The sequence below is a fragment of the Coloeus monedula genome (genome assembly GCF_965178545.1).
Source record: "Coloeus monedula genome assembly, chromosome: 2".
NCBI lineage: Eukaryota > Metazoa > Chordata > Aves > Passeriformes > Corvidae > Coloeus > Coloeus monedula.
Genome location: NC_138782.1, coordinates 97,486,743 through 97,502,901, shown reverse-complemented (window position 1 = coordinate 97,502,901; position 16,159 = coordinate 97,486,743). Strand labels below are relative to the sequence as shown.

Below are 16,159 nucleotides of genomic sequence, written 5' to 3'. Positions count from 1 at the left end.
GAAAACAGGTAGGAGAAACCCAGAGAGACAAGCATCAGTAGCAAAGGCAGCAACTGACAGGACTCAGAAGATGGGGAGAAGATGTATTCCACTGAGCTTTTTAAAGGGACACGGTGTTTGCCATATTACTTATTTTGGGGATTTTTCTGTCATTTATTCAGTTTTCAATATGTAAATCCCTTCTGATGATGTCTGCTGTAGCAAGAGTCTGAACGAATGATGTATGGAAGAAATCTGTTAGCAAAAATGCATTTAATTTACAGAATTTTAATTCTACTCAGGTAAATAAACATATTATGAATTAAAAATCTGTAATGTTCTGTCAGGATCACTATATTTTTCAGTCTTAAAAAGCTCTTCATATAGGCACAAAATCTACATTAGCCACTCCCCTTAAAAGTTTCTTTGTCCTTCCAATGTATCTTGGCGGTTTGGAACTGAATAGTGCTCTACAGTAAATAAGTTTTAAATGTTTTTGTGTTGCTACGTATATTTGATAGGTTGAGTTCAAGTGTAAGGTAACATTATTGCTAATTTCCAAATGTGATAGATTACGTAATATTTACATGGAAACTGAAAACTTTGCACCATGAAAGTCAATAGGAAGAATCTGAGGGTAACTATGCAACTTGTTTTCCTGAAAAAAAACCCCAAATGTGGTTCATGACATGTCAGATGGACAGGTTATCCAGTAGAGAAGCTTGTACTTATTGGTTTCCTAACCAAAACAGGTAATAGGGGAAATCCAGTTACAAGCTAGAGAAAGGTAAGAGCTTCCAAAAACTAGTAGACAGCAAGAGAACTCCAAGACAAGCATTTGACTTTGCAGAATTTCACTAGTGACACAAAAAAGGAATGATGGTCATGATGTCTCTAAGGAGGCTAAAAGAAGTAAGCAATTACCCATAAATTAATAAAAATGTATTAGTTTTCTCAAATAAAAAAGTTGTACTCTAACTGCCTCCCCTTTGTTGCATGGCCATGGCATATCCTTTCTCACCTAATGGAGAAGGAAACAAAAATAGTGCCTTATATTGGCACAGGTATGTCCCAAGCCTTTTTCTGGTGTAGAACAACTTTATTGAAGGTGATCCACAAACGATACATCTTTTTACAGCAAACCAATAGATGGTGCTCTTTAGCTGTCTAATTATGTAATTCTGAGCTAAACATTCAGCTCGGATGTCTGGATCTACGGCCATAGATATCTATCAAAAAGGTGATCTAGACCACTCCATTTCCTCATGCATTACTTTGCTATAGGCCTCTCACAAGGAGGGTGGTAATTAAGATTACAACAGATCTATTAACAGGAGAGAAAGCATACAAACTACTATTTTGAAATATATCTGAGTGTTTGAACTGGTGCATTTAGCTACGAAACACAAAATAGTATCCAGCTGCTATAGGAATTATTCATTAACACAGAAATAAGAAGTGAGTTTCAGAGGACTCCAGATACTTATGTCAAATTGTATGCCAAGATTATAGTAATTCATTACTACTGCTTTCAAATCACTCTTACATCCACATACAACTTTTATGGCCTTTCACTATGATATTGAGATGATTTATAAGGAAGTCATAATAATCTAAAGGTAATTTTAAATAGTATTAGGAAATTAATTTAGACTAAAAAGTATGAAGTTCATTCTCTTGCATTGGCAAATACTGACAAAAATGTGAAGGATAATAATTTTGGCTTTAAATTGAAGCACAGTAAGATAAAATCAATATTATCTGGTCAAAGAGAAAAAAAAATAATTTTTGAACAAAATTTGTTCAAAATTAAGATTCCAAGTTTAAAAAATAATAATTGCAGGATTATTCTTAGTATCACAATCACCTTTCATGCACAGTCTAACAGTATAAGATAACTTGATGGTCTTGTAAAAACCATGGCCAAGCCACATTTACATGAAAAAGCCTGAGTTGGATCTATCTATCTATGCCCATGTGAATTGCCCAGCTTTACCCAACCTACAAATAATAATAAAAAACCCCAAACTTCCATCTCAAGGAGGAGTCTTGGGAAAGACTAAGAGATTTTCAATAGGATGCTTACCCTAAGTAATAGATTTCTATTTCAAAACTGTGTTTGGCTGAAGTCTGGATTTCTAACATACTTAAGATACTTCTAAGTGCTATCTTTAGATCCAACCTTGATTTAATTTTAAGTACCATGTAACTTATGCAGAGATCTAAAAGGACATGTTTGGAAGAATTTTAAAAGTTATTTTCAATGCTCAGATTTTTTTTTTTTTAATGTTCTAATAATTAACAACAGAGGAGCCCTTTGGACCCAAAAGATCTGCCTTTTGATCGACGTGGAGATGGGCTCCACACGTAGCAGAGGCAGTCTTATCTGTTATGCTCCCACAAGTTTGTGGCATTGCAAGCAGTAGCTTACTAACTCAAAATAAAATTATTTTACACCTAAAACTCCTTATATAATAGAAAACTAAGCAAATTATTCAAATTCAAAAAGATTTATTTCACCTACAGTCTAACTGATAGTTCTCCTACTTCTTTTTACAGATTAAAAGCCTTTACTATGTCCTTCACATTCATTTTGCAAACACTGATGTTCCTCTTTTTAAGCCTGTTGGCACTTCTATTGATCCAAAGCAGAATTAAAAATGTGATCACCTATATTCATTCAAGATCCAGAGCTATATAACTGCTCTTTAATTAGAAAAAACAAGAAGAAAAAAACACTCAAAACAAACCAAAAAACCCCCAACAAGCAAACCTTGAATAGCTTTATACCTTCTAACTGTATCATGTACATAAAATAATGTCTCTTAACTCTTTTATAAACTAATTGCATTAGGATGGACCGTATGAGTGATTTTAAAAACAAGAAAAGGTAAACAAATTTCGTCTTCCTTATCAATGCATTGGAAAACAAAACAACAGTCAGCTATATAAAACGGAAATTAACTGAACATCTTATAGAAGGTTTAGAAACATGTGTCAGATAAGTAATATAATAAATATTAATATTATATAGGAATAAGATATATAATCAATGTAATTACTATAACATAAAATCTTATTTACATATTTTATAGATATATCAGATTACTTTCCTTCAGCATTTAGATTCCACTTGTTCTTGCAATTCCATTGCTTTACTTAAAAAAAAAGTCCATCCTGCTTTTACTGCAGTCGTGCTGGAGCTGCTTCTTACCTTGCTGATGTATTTGGAGAGGGTAATCCAGACATATTGCATCATGCACTAAAACCACTAAAGAATCATCAGTCTGAAATTACTTTCTTTATTTTTGTTCTCTTTCTAGGTTTTACAGTGCTCATGTATGTGTCTTTTTTTGCTTATTTTACAGCAAATATTCCTTGAAGGGAAAAAACAATCCTAATTACCAGACTGCGCTAATGGAATATGTGTCTCCTAATATAGAATTAATGTCTAAAGCTGTTGACATGATGCCAGATACAATAAAAGGGAGCAATTAAAAAAAAGTCACATTTTAAGATGATAACACCCCTAGACCATTAGTTTTAAGTATGGAACAACTTCCCATTTAAACACACAGCTGATTTTAGCATATTACAGAATGCACTACATTTAGCATGGCTCTAATGTCGCTATGGTAACTGTTCTGGCTTAAATATAGCTGAATGTGTAGCTTCATTCCAAATTTTCCAATAATCCTTTAAACATTTCTTACAAAACTCCCCATAGCTTCTCCAGACTTTCATCAGTGATACTGTACCAATCCTTCACTGATATCACCGATACCAGTACTGTTTAGTGTCTTCATCAGTGACATGGGGAGTGGGATAAAGTGCACCCTCAGCAAGTTTACTGATGACACCAAAATGTGTGGTGACGTTGACAAACCTGAGGGATAGGATGCCATCCAGAGATACCAGGACAAGCTCGAAAAGTAGGCCATAGAAAACTCATGAGGGTCAACAATGCCAAGTGTAAGGTGCTGCACCTGGGTCAGGACAACCCCCCGTATCAATCCAGGCTGGGGGATGAACAGATTGAGAGCAGCCCTGCCAAGAAGGACTCTGGGGTGCTGGTGGGTGAGAGGCTGGACACAAGCTGGCATTGTGTGGCCCAGAAAGCCAGTTGTGTCCTGGGCTCCATCAAAAGCAGCATGGCCAGCAGGGCAAGCAAGGGGATTGTGCCCCTGCGCTCTGCTCTGGTGAGACCCCACTTGCAGTGCTGCATCCAGCTCTGGGATCCTTGGAACAGGAAAAACATGGACCTGTTCAACCAAGTACAGAGGAGGGCCACAAAAATGATAAGGCCTGAACACCTCTTATGAGAAAAGGCTGAGAGAGTTGTGGCTGTTTAGCCTGCAAAGAGAAGTCTCTGTGGAGATCTTGATCCAGCCTTTCAGTACTTAAAAAAGGTTTAAAAGAAAGAGAGGAACAGATTTTTTAGCAGAACCTGTTGTGATAGGACAAGGGGTAATGATTTTAAAGAGGGTAGATTTAGACTACATATAAAGAAGACATTTGTTGATAGTGAGGGTGGAAAAACACTGGAAAAGGTTGCCCTGAGAGGTGCTGGATGCCCATCCCCAGAAATATTCAAGGTCAGGACTGAGTGACCTGCTCCAATTAAAGAAGTCCTTACTCACAGTAGAGTGCTCTTACTAGATGATCTTTTAAGGTTCCCTCTAATCCGGATTATATTATGATTCTATGATTTTAGGAACACACAGTAAATCCAGGTTTTAGTGATCAGTGCTAAATAATCTCCAACACACCACAGAAAACAAGAAAAATGTTGATACTGAATTCTAGGAGAAAATAAATTCTTATTATATCTTTGATTTCCAATGTAAAGCTGATCGATATTACATGAGATCAATGCAGAATGTTTCCAATGCCTTCTGCTCATATTCTACTTCATCTATTACCAGAAATCAAAAGCACAAGCATGTTTTTAAGTGTCTAGTAGCATGCCTTATACGAAATCAAATGGACAGACTTTTATGTTCTGCAGCAAAATTGCATTAGTTCTTCCCCTTCAAGATTTCAGCTCTGATCCTTAGAAGTCCTCAGAAGAAAACTCTGTCATTGATGATTGTTGTGTATGTCTGTGCATGAGTGAGAGGCAAGGGAGTACTCTCAGGCTATGCTTCAGACAGACATGAGCACTTAATTTGATACCAAGCTGCTTCACTGACTGCAATTACACAACTTTGGGTCATGTGGAAATGTTAGAGAGTAATCTTGTGACATAAATCTACATGTGTCTTGCAACCAAAGTTTTTACATAGTTTCCAAGCATAGTTACCACACATTTTTATTGCTATATTTTCAAAAGATCAGATGCTAGATAGAACTTCACAATTATTAATATACTGTACTGTCTAGCCTGTTATGACATTAAAATAACAGTGGGATTGCTTCCTATCTCTAGAAAGGCATTCTGAAAATAATAACCATCAGTCATCTGTGAGTAGATCTGCATTTTTCTAGGCTAAATTTTATAGCAATGGTGCCTATGTCAAGCACAAGACGTTCTCAGAGATGAAAAGGATGAAAAACCTGCATATGTAGGCTGCAAAGAAATCATAATACAAACTGTTCCACAATTTAATCCATTCCCACAGGCAGAACTATCATCTTTTACTTAGTAGAGAGAATGTAGATTTAGTATTACAATTACTAATCCCTAATATTGCTAAGCAAACAGATTTAACATCAGCTAGCATAAAGATAGTAATGCTTGCACACGAGTACATGTAGTAAGACTGAATTATAGCCTGTTTAAAAAAAGATGTCATCTATTAGCTGTCTATATATTCCTGTTTTACTGAGGCTGACTTTTGCTCACTACTTTCATTGTTGAAGTACAATACCATAGTAAGTCATTCAAGACACAGCATCAGAAAATGTTCTTATACCAACTTCAAATATGTAACATGAATTAAAACCTCACTTGTAAGATACCTTACAAATATAACTCTGGAAGATGGGGGAAAAGAAGAGGAAGGGTAGAGATGTGGAAAGAAACAGAGGCAAACTCTTTTTTTCCATTCTGAAAGGTGAAGGGGTCCAAAGAAAATGCATAAAAAATGGTCATTACTAACAGGTAGAAAATAACTTAAATATCCTTTAATATCTTTTCAGATAAGCACCAATAAAAGAAAAACAGGAAATGAGACCTTTACAAGATCTCTGACTTACCATATTGATGGTGCTTCTGTTCCACTGATCTCTAAGAAGTCGTATCCTTCCTCTAACTGGAAGTCAGTAAAGACCAAAGCAATGGTGTCTCCTGGTTCAGCCAATATGGTCCAGGTGCAATCAGCATTATTTTCATACTCAGAAGGGAAGTGTGGACTTGAAATAGTTCCACTTGTCCCACGTAGTGTCCCTCCACAAGCTCCTTCAGCTGATGAACAGAATATCAATTACTAATGAAGCTGCACTTCAAACAAATGAAGCACCATCCTTGTTTCTGCCATAGCAAACCCATCTCTTCTCTACCCACCGAGGATCCATAAATATATGCACGCATAGGAACAAAATATTATCCAGGTGAATGGAATGGAATGGAATGGAATGGAATGGAATGGAATGGAATGGAATATTTTCTGGCCTTTAAGCAGCAGAGGTTTTTGGTTTTGGTTTTCTGACTTTTTTTTTCCCTGTTGGTGTCACTTTAGCATCAGGCCAAACAAGAATGAAGGTTGGAAGGGACACCTATTATGAGCTGGTTTGGAGAACCTGGCTCTGCCAAAGTGTGTACAGAAGAAGCCTAAAAAAGACCTGGGCACAAAATCACAGAAACACAGTTAGACTCTCTGTGATACAAATTTAAAAATACTGCACAATTATTTTCTTCCACTTATTTCTTATTAAAAAAAAAAAATTCTTATAGATTTAAAAGCTGTCCTAAACTAGGAAGCATTAATAACATCATACTATCCTTTCTATTTTTTCTTTTTTTTTGCTCTGAATCAGGGTGTTTACAGATGACAAATGAATTCAGAAGGTTTTGTTGCCAGGTGGACCTTGCAAGGTTCATGCATCATCAGTTAATAATGTACAATTTTTAATGATTATTAACAAATTTTTTTTAAAAATGCAAAGCATAATAATTTCCTCCTAAATCTTGAATGTTACTTAGTATTTTGCCAAAGGATTTAGCAAACATCTTATATCTTCCTTGCTCATTAAGATTTCATTGAAAGCTTCAAAAACTTGCGGATTATCAGGAGTATTTGGTATTTGGAACATATAATTAAAAACCCCCAAATAAGAAAATAAGTCATCCATACAATTCATTGACATAAGAAATTAAAAATTCTTCAGGTGGCTTTTGCTGTTTGATAATGTGGCTATGAAAGCTAAAGCAATAGTAATTAAAAATATTTCCTCATAGGTGGAGGATCAGAAGAGATGCATTTCATCAGTTTTACCATCTTTACTTACTGCTGCTATCATTAGGTATTATTTGCATACTATAACGTGGAGATTTAAAAACACATAGCTTGGCAGGGTGCATAACACAAGGAACTTATTGTCTAATTAGGATAATAACTGAATAGCTAATTAAGACAATAGAAAGGGGTAGGAGTAGAGCTGCTCTTCTCAATCATAATTGAAAGCCTGTCAGTGAAAGTGTATTTTAAAAGAAGACTCGAAGGATAAAAGGACTCATGTGAATCAAAGGAAGAATACTGTGGCTAGACATTAGAAAAAGGAGACTATTAAAAGGGGCTAAATAGCTGATAAATGACGGAAATTAAAGGAAGAATTGGAAGTAAGGCAGAAACAGAATAATTTCTTTAATGTTTAAGTAACATATAGAGCATTAATTTGACTAAAAAGAAGAGAGAAAGCTGCTGAAGGGTTCAAACAGGTATCTATCTTTACTCTTCTACATGCAAAGTAAATTTTGACATACATAAATGTAACATAACCTTGGCTACCAAGGCCTTACTGATTTAATTTCTTGGCACACAAATTTTTCAGAGGAGGTCATGTCTTTTCAATTAATTTCATATCTTACTTTTCAGACCCCGATATTTATGTGTTCTTTTTTAAAATGAAGGAATAGGGCTAGAATAGATCGAATCTCCTAAAAGATTTCTTTATATTGGTGAAATCAGGCCATTTCTGTGATTCCTTCCTCAATTTCTGGCTTTTCATACAGGGCATATTGAAAAGGCCATTGTGCCTCTGAGGAATGAAAGGGGGAAAGGAAGTGAAAATTAAAGAACCATGGATAAAGCTGAGAATCAAATTCAAATTTCCTGATGCATAATACATTCAAAGATTAATATAAGTTGAAAACTACTGTAAATCTATAATAAATCAGACAGGAGAATTGAGGTTTGTTAATAAATGATATCTGAAATGACCCTTTTTCCTAGTGTGTGTTTTGTTTTTTTGTTGTTGTTTTGGTTTTGCTTCTGTGGTTTTTCTTTTTTTTTTTTTTTTAATTAAATAACTTTCTAGCAGTTCATTTCAGATCATCATCCAACCCAGCAAAGAAAAACAAATTAACTTCATACATCCTGTGCCTGCACTTTTAAGTTTCAGTTTCTAACACATAACAGTTCCACCTGTATTCTTGAAAGCCAGCAAGCAGACTTTTCCCATGCAGGGTAACCAGCAAGATGAGCAAAATCCTTAGTCAGCCATATCTCTTTGGTGCTAGCTGCTGCTGTTAAATTCCATTATGACAGCATTCTCAATTATACCATCTCCCACTGTGTTTATACTGACATTAAGTAACATACTAGTGGTAAATACAATACTCCTCACTGTTCCTGCTACAGAGGCCTTGAATAATCTTTGAGCTCTAAAGCTCAGAATTTTACATCTGAAATGTAGTTCATTATTTCTGACAGTCACATGCAAAAATCTAAATTTATACACTGTGCATTACCCATGCGAGCCAAAGGAACTCACACTACTACAGCAATCTGCCCAAAGGGATGCACAGCTCTTTAATCTATTCACAACACCATTTTGAAGAGGTTTGCAAGAAACCAAGCTAACACAGAAACAGAAAGAGACCATTAGTCAGCTAGGTAAGACCACAGAAACCAGCTTGAACCAGAGAGTATTTTCTCTCTGACAGATGTGGATATGCTTTGGGAATTTCCCTCGTCACAAGTGGTACACAGGCTAAGGCAACCAGACTGTTGAATAGTAAAGCATTGCTTAAGGGAGTGCAGGCAGGCAGGATATGGCCACACTGCTCAGACAGTAGGACGCAAACTGTCTAGTCTTACACAGCTGGTCCCAGAGCTAGTTGGCCTCCTTGGACTGATCATCGTTTTTGGCCATGGCCTTCTCTATGTCATGCTTTTGAGAGAGTTAGAACAGTGCTCAGGAATCTTAATGCATCACTGTGCTTGCAGTAATTTGATAGCAGATAGTGCCTGAGGCTTCATGAATTCAAACTCTATGTGATTTACAAATTGCATTTTAAAATGTGCAAGTAATTAATTCCAAACACTTATGGTTATTTTCAAGTTGTAAGCAACTGCACAAAGTGCTGTTTGTATCAGCATAAATGACTACTTGAAGTATAAAGCTACAAACATTTGGATCTCTCAGTAGTCAGGAATTAAGTGCTCCGAATTTAGAGAATATGCATCTCATATAAAGTACACATGCAAAAACGTATGGCTGGCACCACTTGACAAAAAGTATGCATACTGTATAGATGTGTAGCTTAGATAAAACAGATAAACATATCCATCAAGTTTATGCATGCAAAAAATCAAAAGTACCACCATGGGAGTCAGTGAAAAACCTTTCATTTTTCTTCAAGATAGAAAGAGTAATTTCATCAAAAATAATAATCTGAAAATTGTAGTAAGCCATGTTTTGCATAAATGAATCTTGCTACAAGTGAGATGCAAGTCTTGATGAGCATATAGCCAAGGATGAAGAAAAAAATGGGTATCTTAGAAAACTTCCTTTGAATTGGTTTAGATATCTTGTGAACATTCAATCATTTTTACAGGACTTTTCTCTCCTCACCACACAAATGCTTTCCAGAGTGCAATGTTCTGTATTCCATATGCCTTTTTTAATATAAAAGATAATAAAATGGTTAGGCAAGTAAAATAACATTTATTGCATAATGAAACCAAAACTAAACAAAGCTGAAACCTTAAAACTAACCTGACCTTTCAAAATTAATTTAGAATCTTTCAAAATTAATTAAGAATCTGAATTGAAATATTGGAGTTGGCTATTCCACTTGAGTTTATATTGAAAGGTCTTCATGTGAAAAACCACATTAATATGTTACTCTTGTAACATAAGTGATAAAAACACAGTGGTGATTTAAAATACGAAATTCATAGTAATAAAGTTTTTCTTCCTATGTCATTGGTAGTCATTTCCTTATCTATCACCAGCAATAGCATAGGTGCAATTAAAAACTTGAGTGATATTTTATGAATCGTCATCAAATGACATATTGTCATTTTGAGTCACATTTTATAAGTCTTATCAATTAAAGAAAATTGCAGCTTTAGAGGGTTCTAAATGAACTACGGGCATAAATTATTCAGCAAGCCTTATTAAAAGCTTCACTGAAATAGTTCTTTATCAAGGCTGGAGAGCACTTCCATGTAGAGAGGTCTGAGGGTTTGGGTCAATGGCATGTTGAATATGAATCAGCAGTGCCCCAGCAGCCAGGAGGGCCAACCATATCCTGGGGGGCATCAGGCACAGCATTGCCAGCCAGCCGAAGGTGACTGTCCCACTCTGCATAGCTCTGGTATGGCCCCACCTCAGGTACTGTGTGCAGTTCTGGACATCTCAGCATATGAAGGACATCAAACTACTAGAGTGTGTGCAGAGGAGGTCCTGAGGGCAAGACTTAGGAGGAGTGGCTGAGGTCACTACTTGGTTTGTTCAGCCTGGAGAAGGCTTAGGGATGGTCTCATGACAGTCTGCAACTTACCCCAGGCACGCAGCAGAGGGGGAGATGCTGGTCTCTGCCTGGTGACCATTGACAGGACACAAGAGAACAGAAGGAAGCTGTGTCAGAGGAAGCTGAGACTGGACATTAGGAAAAGGTTCTTCACTGGGAGACCAGCCAGTCACTGGATCAGGCTACCCAGGGAAATGGTCATGGCACAGACCTGTTGAAGTTCAAGGAGCGTTTCCATGATGCTCTTTCTTAGTCATGTGGTTTAATTTTACGTAGCCCTTCAAGGAGTTGGAGTCAAGGATCCTTATGGCTCCCTTCCAACTTGAGACAGTCTATGATTCTAAGATTTATTCAATTCTTTATTAAATAGCATTTTTCTGTAGTTTGTTTGTGAGAAAGTAGATAACTGTACCTCATTAAAAAAAATCTTCAGTACAGAGAACACATCTATGAAATAGTGATGAATGATTACTTACACAAACACATGCTCTGTATATTTTCAAAAAGGTTAATATGAGGAGTTTGTTAAATAACTTTTTAAAAATAGGACTTTAAAATTACCATTTTAAAATGTCTTACTGACAAAAACCTAAAAACAAGTCATAGTATATGCATGGAAAGTTTACAAATAACTTCTAGCATGTCAATGCCAACTGTCAAACTGCTAAACTGCAGATTCAGAATGACCAAACACATCACAAAGTCTTACAATGGTGTAGCACTATGCATTCATCTGATAGCTCATTTACCTAATTTAGTTCCAAAAGGCAGACAGCTATTTAACCATCAAAATATACACCTTCACTTCTTTATCTTCTTTACTGTTTTAGGTTTTTACAGACTTTATTTTGAATAGGTAAAAGCCAACACCTCTGCTTCTTTTCTGTGTTATAAAAAATAGAAACTTGATAGAAGTTGCTTGGGTTTTTTTCTATCATCACTTGAATCCAGATGTACTGCATCCCAGCTAAGTTCTCTAATCAGTCTTCCTCCCTTTCTCAATTTCTTCTCTTGCTGTTGATCAACTTCACATAAATTAAATACTCATTAGACCATGCATCTAAGATTAATTTTATTTCTCTCTCCACGGTTGTCAAAGGGCACTTCAAAATAATTTGGATTGCTCTCTAAGTAGAATGTTTGGGGGGTTTTTTTGGTTAGAATTTCAGGAATTATTGTGATTTAGGAAAACAGAATCTATTTTACATATATTAAATAATCATATTTCTCACACGAAGTTAATAGTATGTACAAAATAGAAACACACAAATTGTTGCAATTTGTTTAGGGACCTGTGGGCAACCATTCCAGCTGCAGCACTACCTTGAACATTTTAGCTTTGAGATTCCAGTGACCTTGATCTAAGTAGACCCTGGTGGGGTCATTCCACAGTTATGGGCCCTGAGAATACTGGACTCAGGTGGGTAGTCTTGCACAGGTTGTTTTTATTTTTTAAACATTTTGCTTAATTTATTAAGCTTGAATTATTTATTCTATCATATTGGTTGTTATATTACAAAGACCTATTTCCTCTCTATCCACTCTGGATGGGATATCTGCTCTATGGTCAAAAAAGTTATATTTTTCAAATAATACAGAAATAGTGATGGACTAATTATTTGTTACCCTGGCAGAAAAGCTCATTGATTAATTGATAGTTTGCACTTCAGCAAGCTTAAAATCAAAACCCCAGCTCTAAAATTTTTTTAATGCAAAAACCTGGTTTAAGAGAAGAGAGTTAAATTAAGAAGTTCAAAAATTAATCAGCAGTAATCTCATACTCTCTCTCCCACAGAAATAAAAGATCAATCTTCAGAATATCTTGTAAATATTATCTTATTTTACAGTAAAGTATCCTAAACTATTTTCCAGTGATGATTATCCCTCACTTGAGAATACATTTTTGACACTGATAATATATCTAAAAGTAACAGTCTACAATGAATGAACAATTTTAAAGCAAAAAGAGAAAGGGCTGAATTCTTTGAGACCAAATTAATGATTGTTGAAAATTTCACTTTTTTTTATAATAATTAGGAAAGTTAATCCAGTTATTCCCGTAACTCTATGGGCAGTTATCAAATCCTTCATCTTTTTATGACTGCCTCTGAAGTGTTTTTTTTCCTTTTTAATAAATGAATCTTTCTCTGATCTAAACTTTGCTCATATATCTAATGGTCAGGCTCAAGTTTCGTTTTCCGTTCTTTGACTTTACTTTATCATTCTGGATACCTCGGCTATGTTTTCTTATACTGGTCATCTCATTTTTTTATTTACTCCCAGCTTCCAGGCCCCTTATTTCACAGATCAATCTTTGACCTGGCATCTTTTCATTTTTTTATCAGGTCCCTCCATACCTACTGACACATGTTAGAACAAGAACATCTAAACATAAATACATGTATGCGTAAATATATATATACATACACACACACACACACACACACAGATATATAAATGAGTACTTGTAGCTGTGTCCATACCTCTGTTGGGTGTGATCTACTAGTCCTGCACTACTGTGTAAGAAATTACACAGTATCTGCTTTTCAGTCTGCTTTTCCTGAAATACTTCTCTGACTTATTTTACTAGTTACAATGAGGGCTTCCAAATTTCATCTCAATGTAAACATTGCACCAAATCAGATTATTCTGTAAGTGAACAAAATTGCTCAGACAGGAATCTACTATTTCACTGTAAAAATTATAGACTATAGGGTGGATACAGGGAAAATATTCTCATTTTATCATGTAATGTAACATTAATAAGCAAAATTATTGGAAAATGTTCTTTTTATTTCCCTTTTTAAATTTATTTTTTTATTTTTTTATTGTAAACATGGATAAATATGGGATCAGGACATCTTTTCTCCTCCTTAAACTTATTAAGCAGTATTTGTCTAAACATCAAGAGGCTGAGAAGAAATTATATCAGAGAATTGCTTGCTACCACAGAAGGTATGGATAATAACAAAACCATCAATTTCTCTTAGCTTTTTTTTTTCAAAAATATCAGCTCTGTATCTCTGCATTCAGTTTATTTTATTCTAAGTGAATCATAGACTCTTTTTCCTTTCTTCCTTTATCTAGGAATATCTTTTTAAATTTTTGATATATATAAATATACCTGTATGTGTGTGTATGTAAAATATATATATTTTAACCACAATATTTCTTCAGTAATAGTTCTTAAATCTGAAACCTGATTAATTATTACTTGTTCCTTTTGGACTTTTCTGACATATGATCTTTTTTACTTTATTGTCTTCTTTATTTTCCCTCCAATAGATGGATGTGTTTTTAATGATAATATATTACATGTTCTTCTCTTCACAGCCACTTTTATTGTGAGAAAAAGCTTACCATTGTAATATCACTAATCCAATTTGTATTCCTAATGTTAGCTTCATAAAAATCTCGACTCATGCAACTATAATCAACTAGGGATTCTCAAAATTACTGAGAATTGAGAACCTAATTATAAAAAGTTCATTTAGAAGTAGTCACATATCATAAATCAGCTATTAGAGGAACTACTGAAGAGAATGAAATTAACTTTCAAAATGTTTCAGACTTGTTCTGCACACTATTTCAACCTCAAGACAAAGAAGGTAAATGTTTTGGGTGATCCTATTATGGTAGCTGAGATTGAGACAAAAAAGACCTTTTTAATTCTCAGGAAAAAACCCATATTAAAAAAAATATAGGTGAACCATTGATTCTCTCTGAATATTTTTGTCAGTCACCTATACAATTTTTTTGCAGAAACTCATGGTAAAATTCCTGGCTTTCTTATAATAGTTGAAAAGTCCATAGTTGCTCTTATTTCCCTTATGGAAAAACAGGAATAAGTTTTAATAATTACCTCACATTTCAGGATTTACCTTTGAACTTTTCTTTGCTGATTGTTTTCTATTTGGGGGAGCCAGAGGTTTTTTTTGAAAGAAAACAGAAAAAAAAAAAAAAAAAAGCAAATGTCTTGACAGTGAACTTCTCTAAACTTTATAGAAATATCATTGACTCATTTGATTTTTGTTCAGAGTTCATTCTATGCCATCAATGAGCTTACAGTACAGTCCAGCTCCACCACTCTCACTATGGCTACACTTTAAAAAGAGAATCTCTGAAACTGAGCAGCAGCCAGTGAAATAAAATGGCAAATACAAGAATCAATGCTGTCTACATCCTCCTGGAGATATAGAAGTTCACTAGGAATTCTAGCAAAAACAGCAGTTATACAGTTAGACAATCTATAAATTAAGGGACACCAGCTTCTTAATGTTTCTAGAATTATTATGCAACAAAATTGTAGAAAATAGTAATTTTTCAGCATCAGCAAAACTAGGGAAACATACCACAGAGAACAAGGCTATTAAGATTTTTTAGTATATAAGCCACAGAGCTTTATTTAACTCTATAACATTATCTTACATGTGTACCATGAAATTAGTTTATGATGACAAGAAAGAAGACTACCATCTGGAAACAAAACTGTAACAAAAGATGCTTTCATGGAAAAGATCAAGGTTCTTAGAGAAACAATAGGGGAACATGTCTTGCTTGAAGACATAGTGAATGAAAGGACTACCTCATGGCATATGTTCCAGACTGATAAAATGAAATAAAAAAAGGAATGTCTAAGATCTCTTTTCAAATCCACATTCCACAGGGATTCCAAAATTCACTGAGGCAATGGCTCAGCTCACATAAATCATTAACTGTTAAATAACTTTTATGTTATGATCCTCATTTCTTGTCAGAATGTACACAGAATTCTTTGGATTTCATGTAAGTTCTGCAGGAGGTTTAGGACCACACTTGATTTTTTATTGAAAGATTATATTCACAGAGTTAAAAATTATGGACAGAATTTCAGTCCTGTTAAAGATATTTGTATGTAGGCAAACACTGCCAAAACAGGCAGTATCTGCAGAAACAGAAGAAATATTTAGTAGACATTGATTATACCATGGACTCATTTATATTTTTCTGACACCTGTTTGCTGCCTCTTACTAAAAGGACAAAAAAAAACCAAAAATCCAAACATCTAAGATCAGACACTGAATGGTTAGAAAATTTTTGTTTCTTTCTGTTTTGAAGCACTAGTAAAAGAAATCTCTGTTGAAAACTGATTGAAATCAAATACAAAAAACAGACATGGCCAAAATATTTGTTGGGTTTTTTTGATTATTAACCCTTGCATTTGTTTTGGAGCACAGAAAATTATAAAATATTTCTTTGCTGTGAGGAATTACGATATA

The 16,159-nt window shown here is 34.8% G+C and overlaps 1 protein-coding gene across 1 annotated transcript in view; it reads right to left on the bottom strand.

Moving 5' to 3' along the window:
- The window catches only part of CSMD1 (CUB and Sushi multiple domains 1), a gene marked incomplete at both ends in the record, with an annotated part of 1,098,128 nt that overhangs the window by 509,734 nt on the left and 572,235 nt on the right, over nucleotides 1-16,159 (bottom strand). Inside the window, one exon of the mRNA XM_082276664.1 lies at nucleotides 6,178-6,385. Coding sequence (XP_082132790.1) covers nucleotides 6,178-6,385 — 208 coding nt within the window. The remainder of the gene's footprint in view (nucleotides 1-6,177; nucleotides 6,386-16,159) is intronic.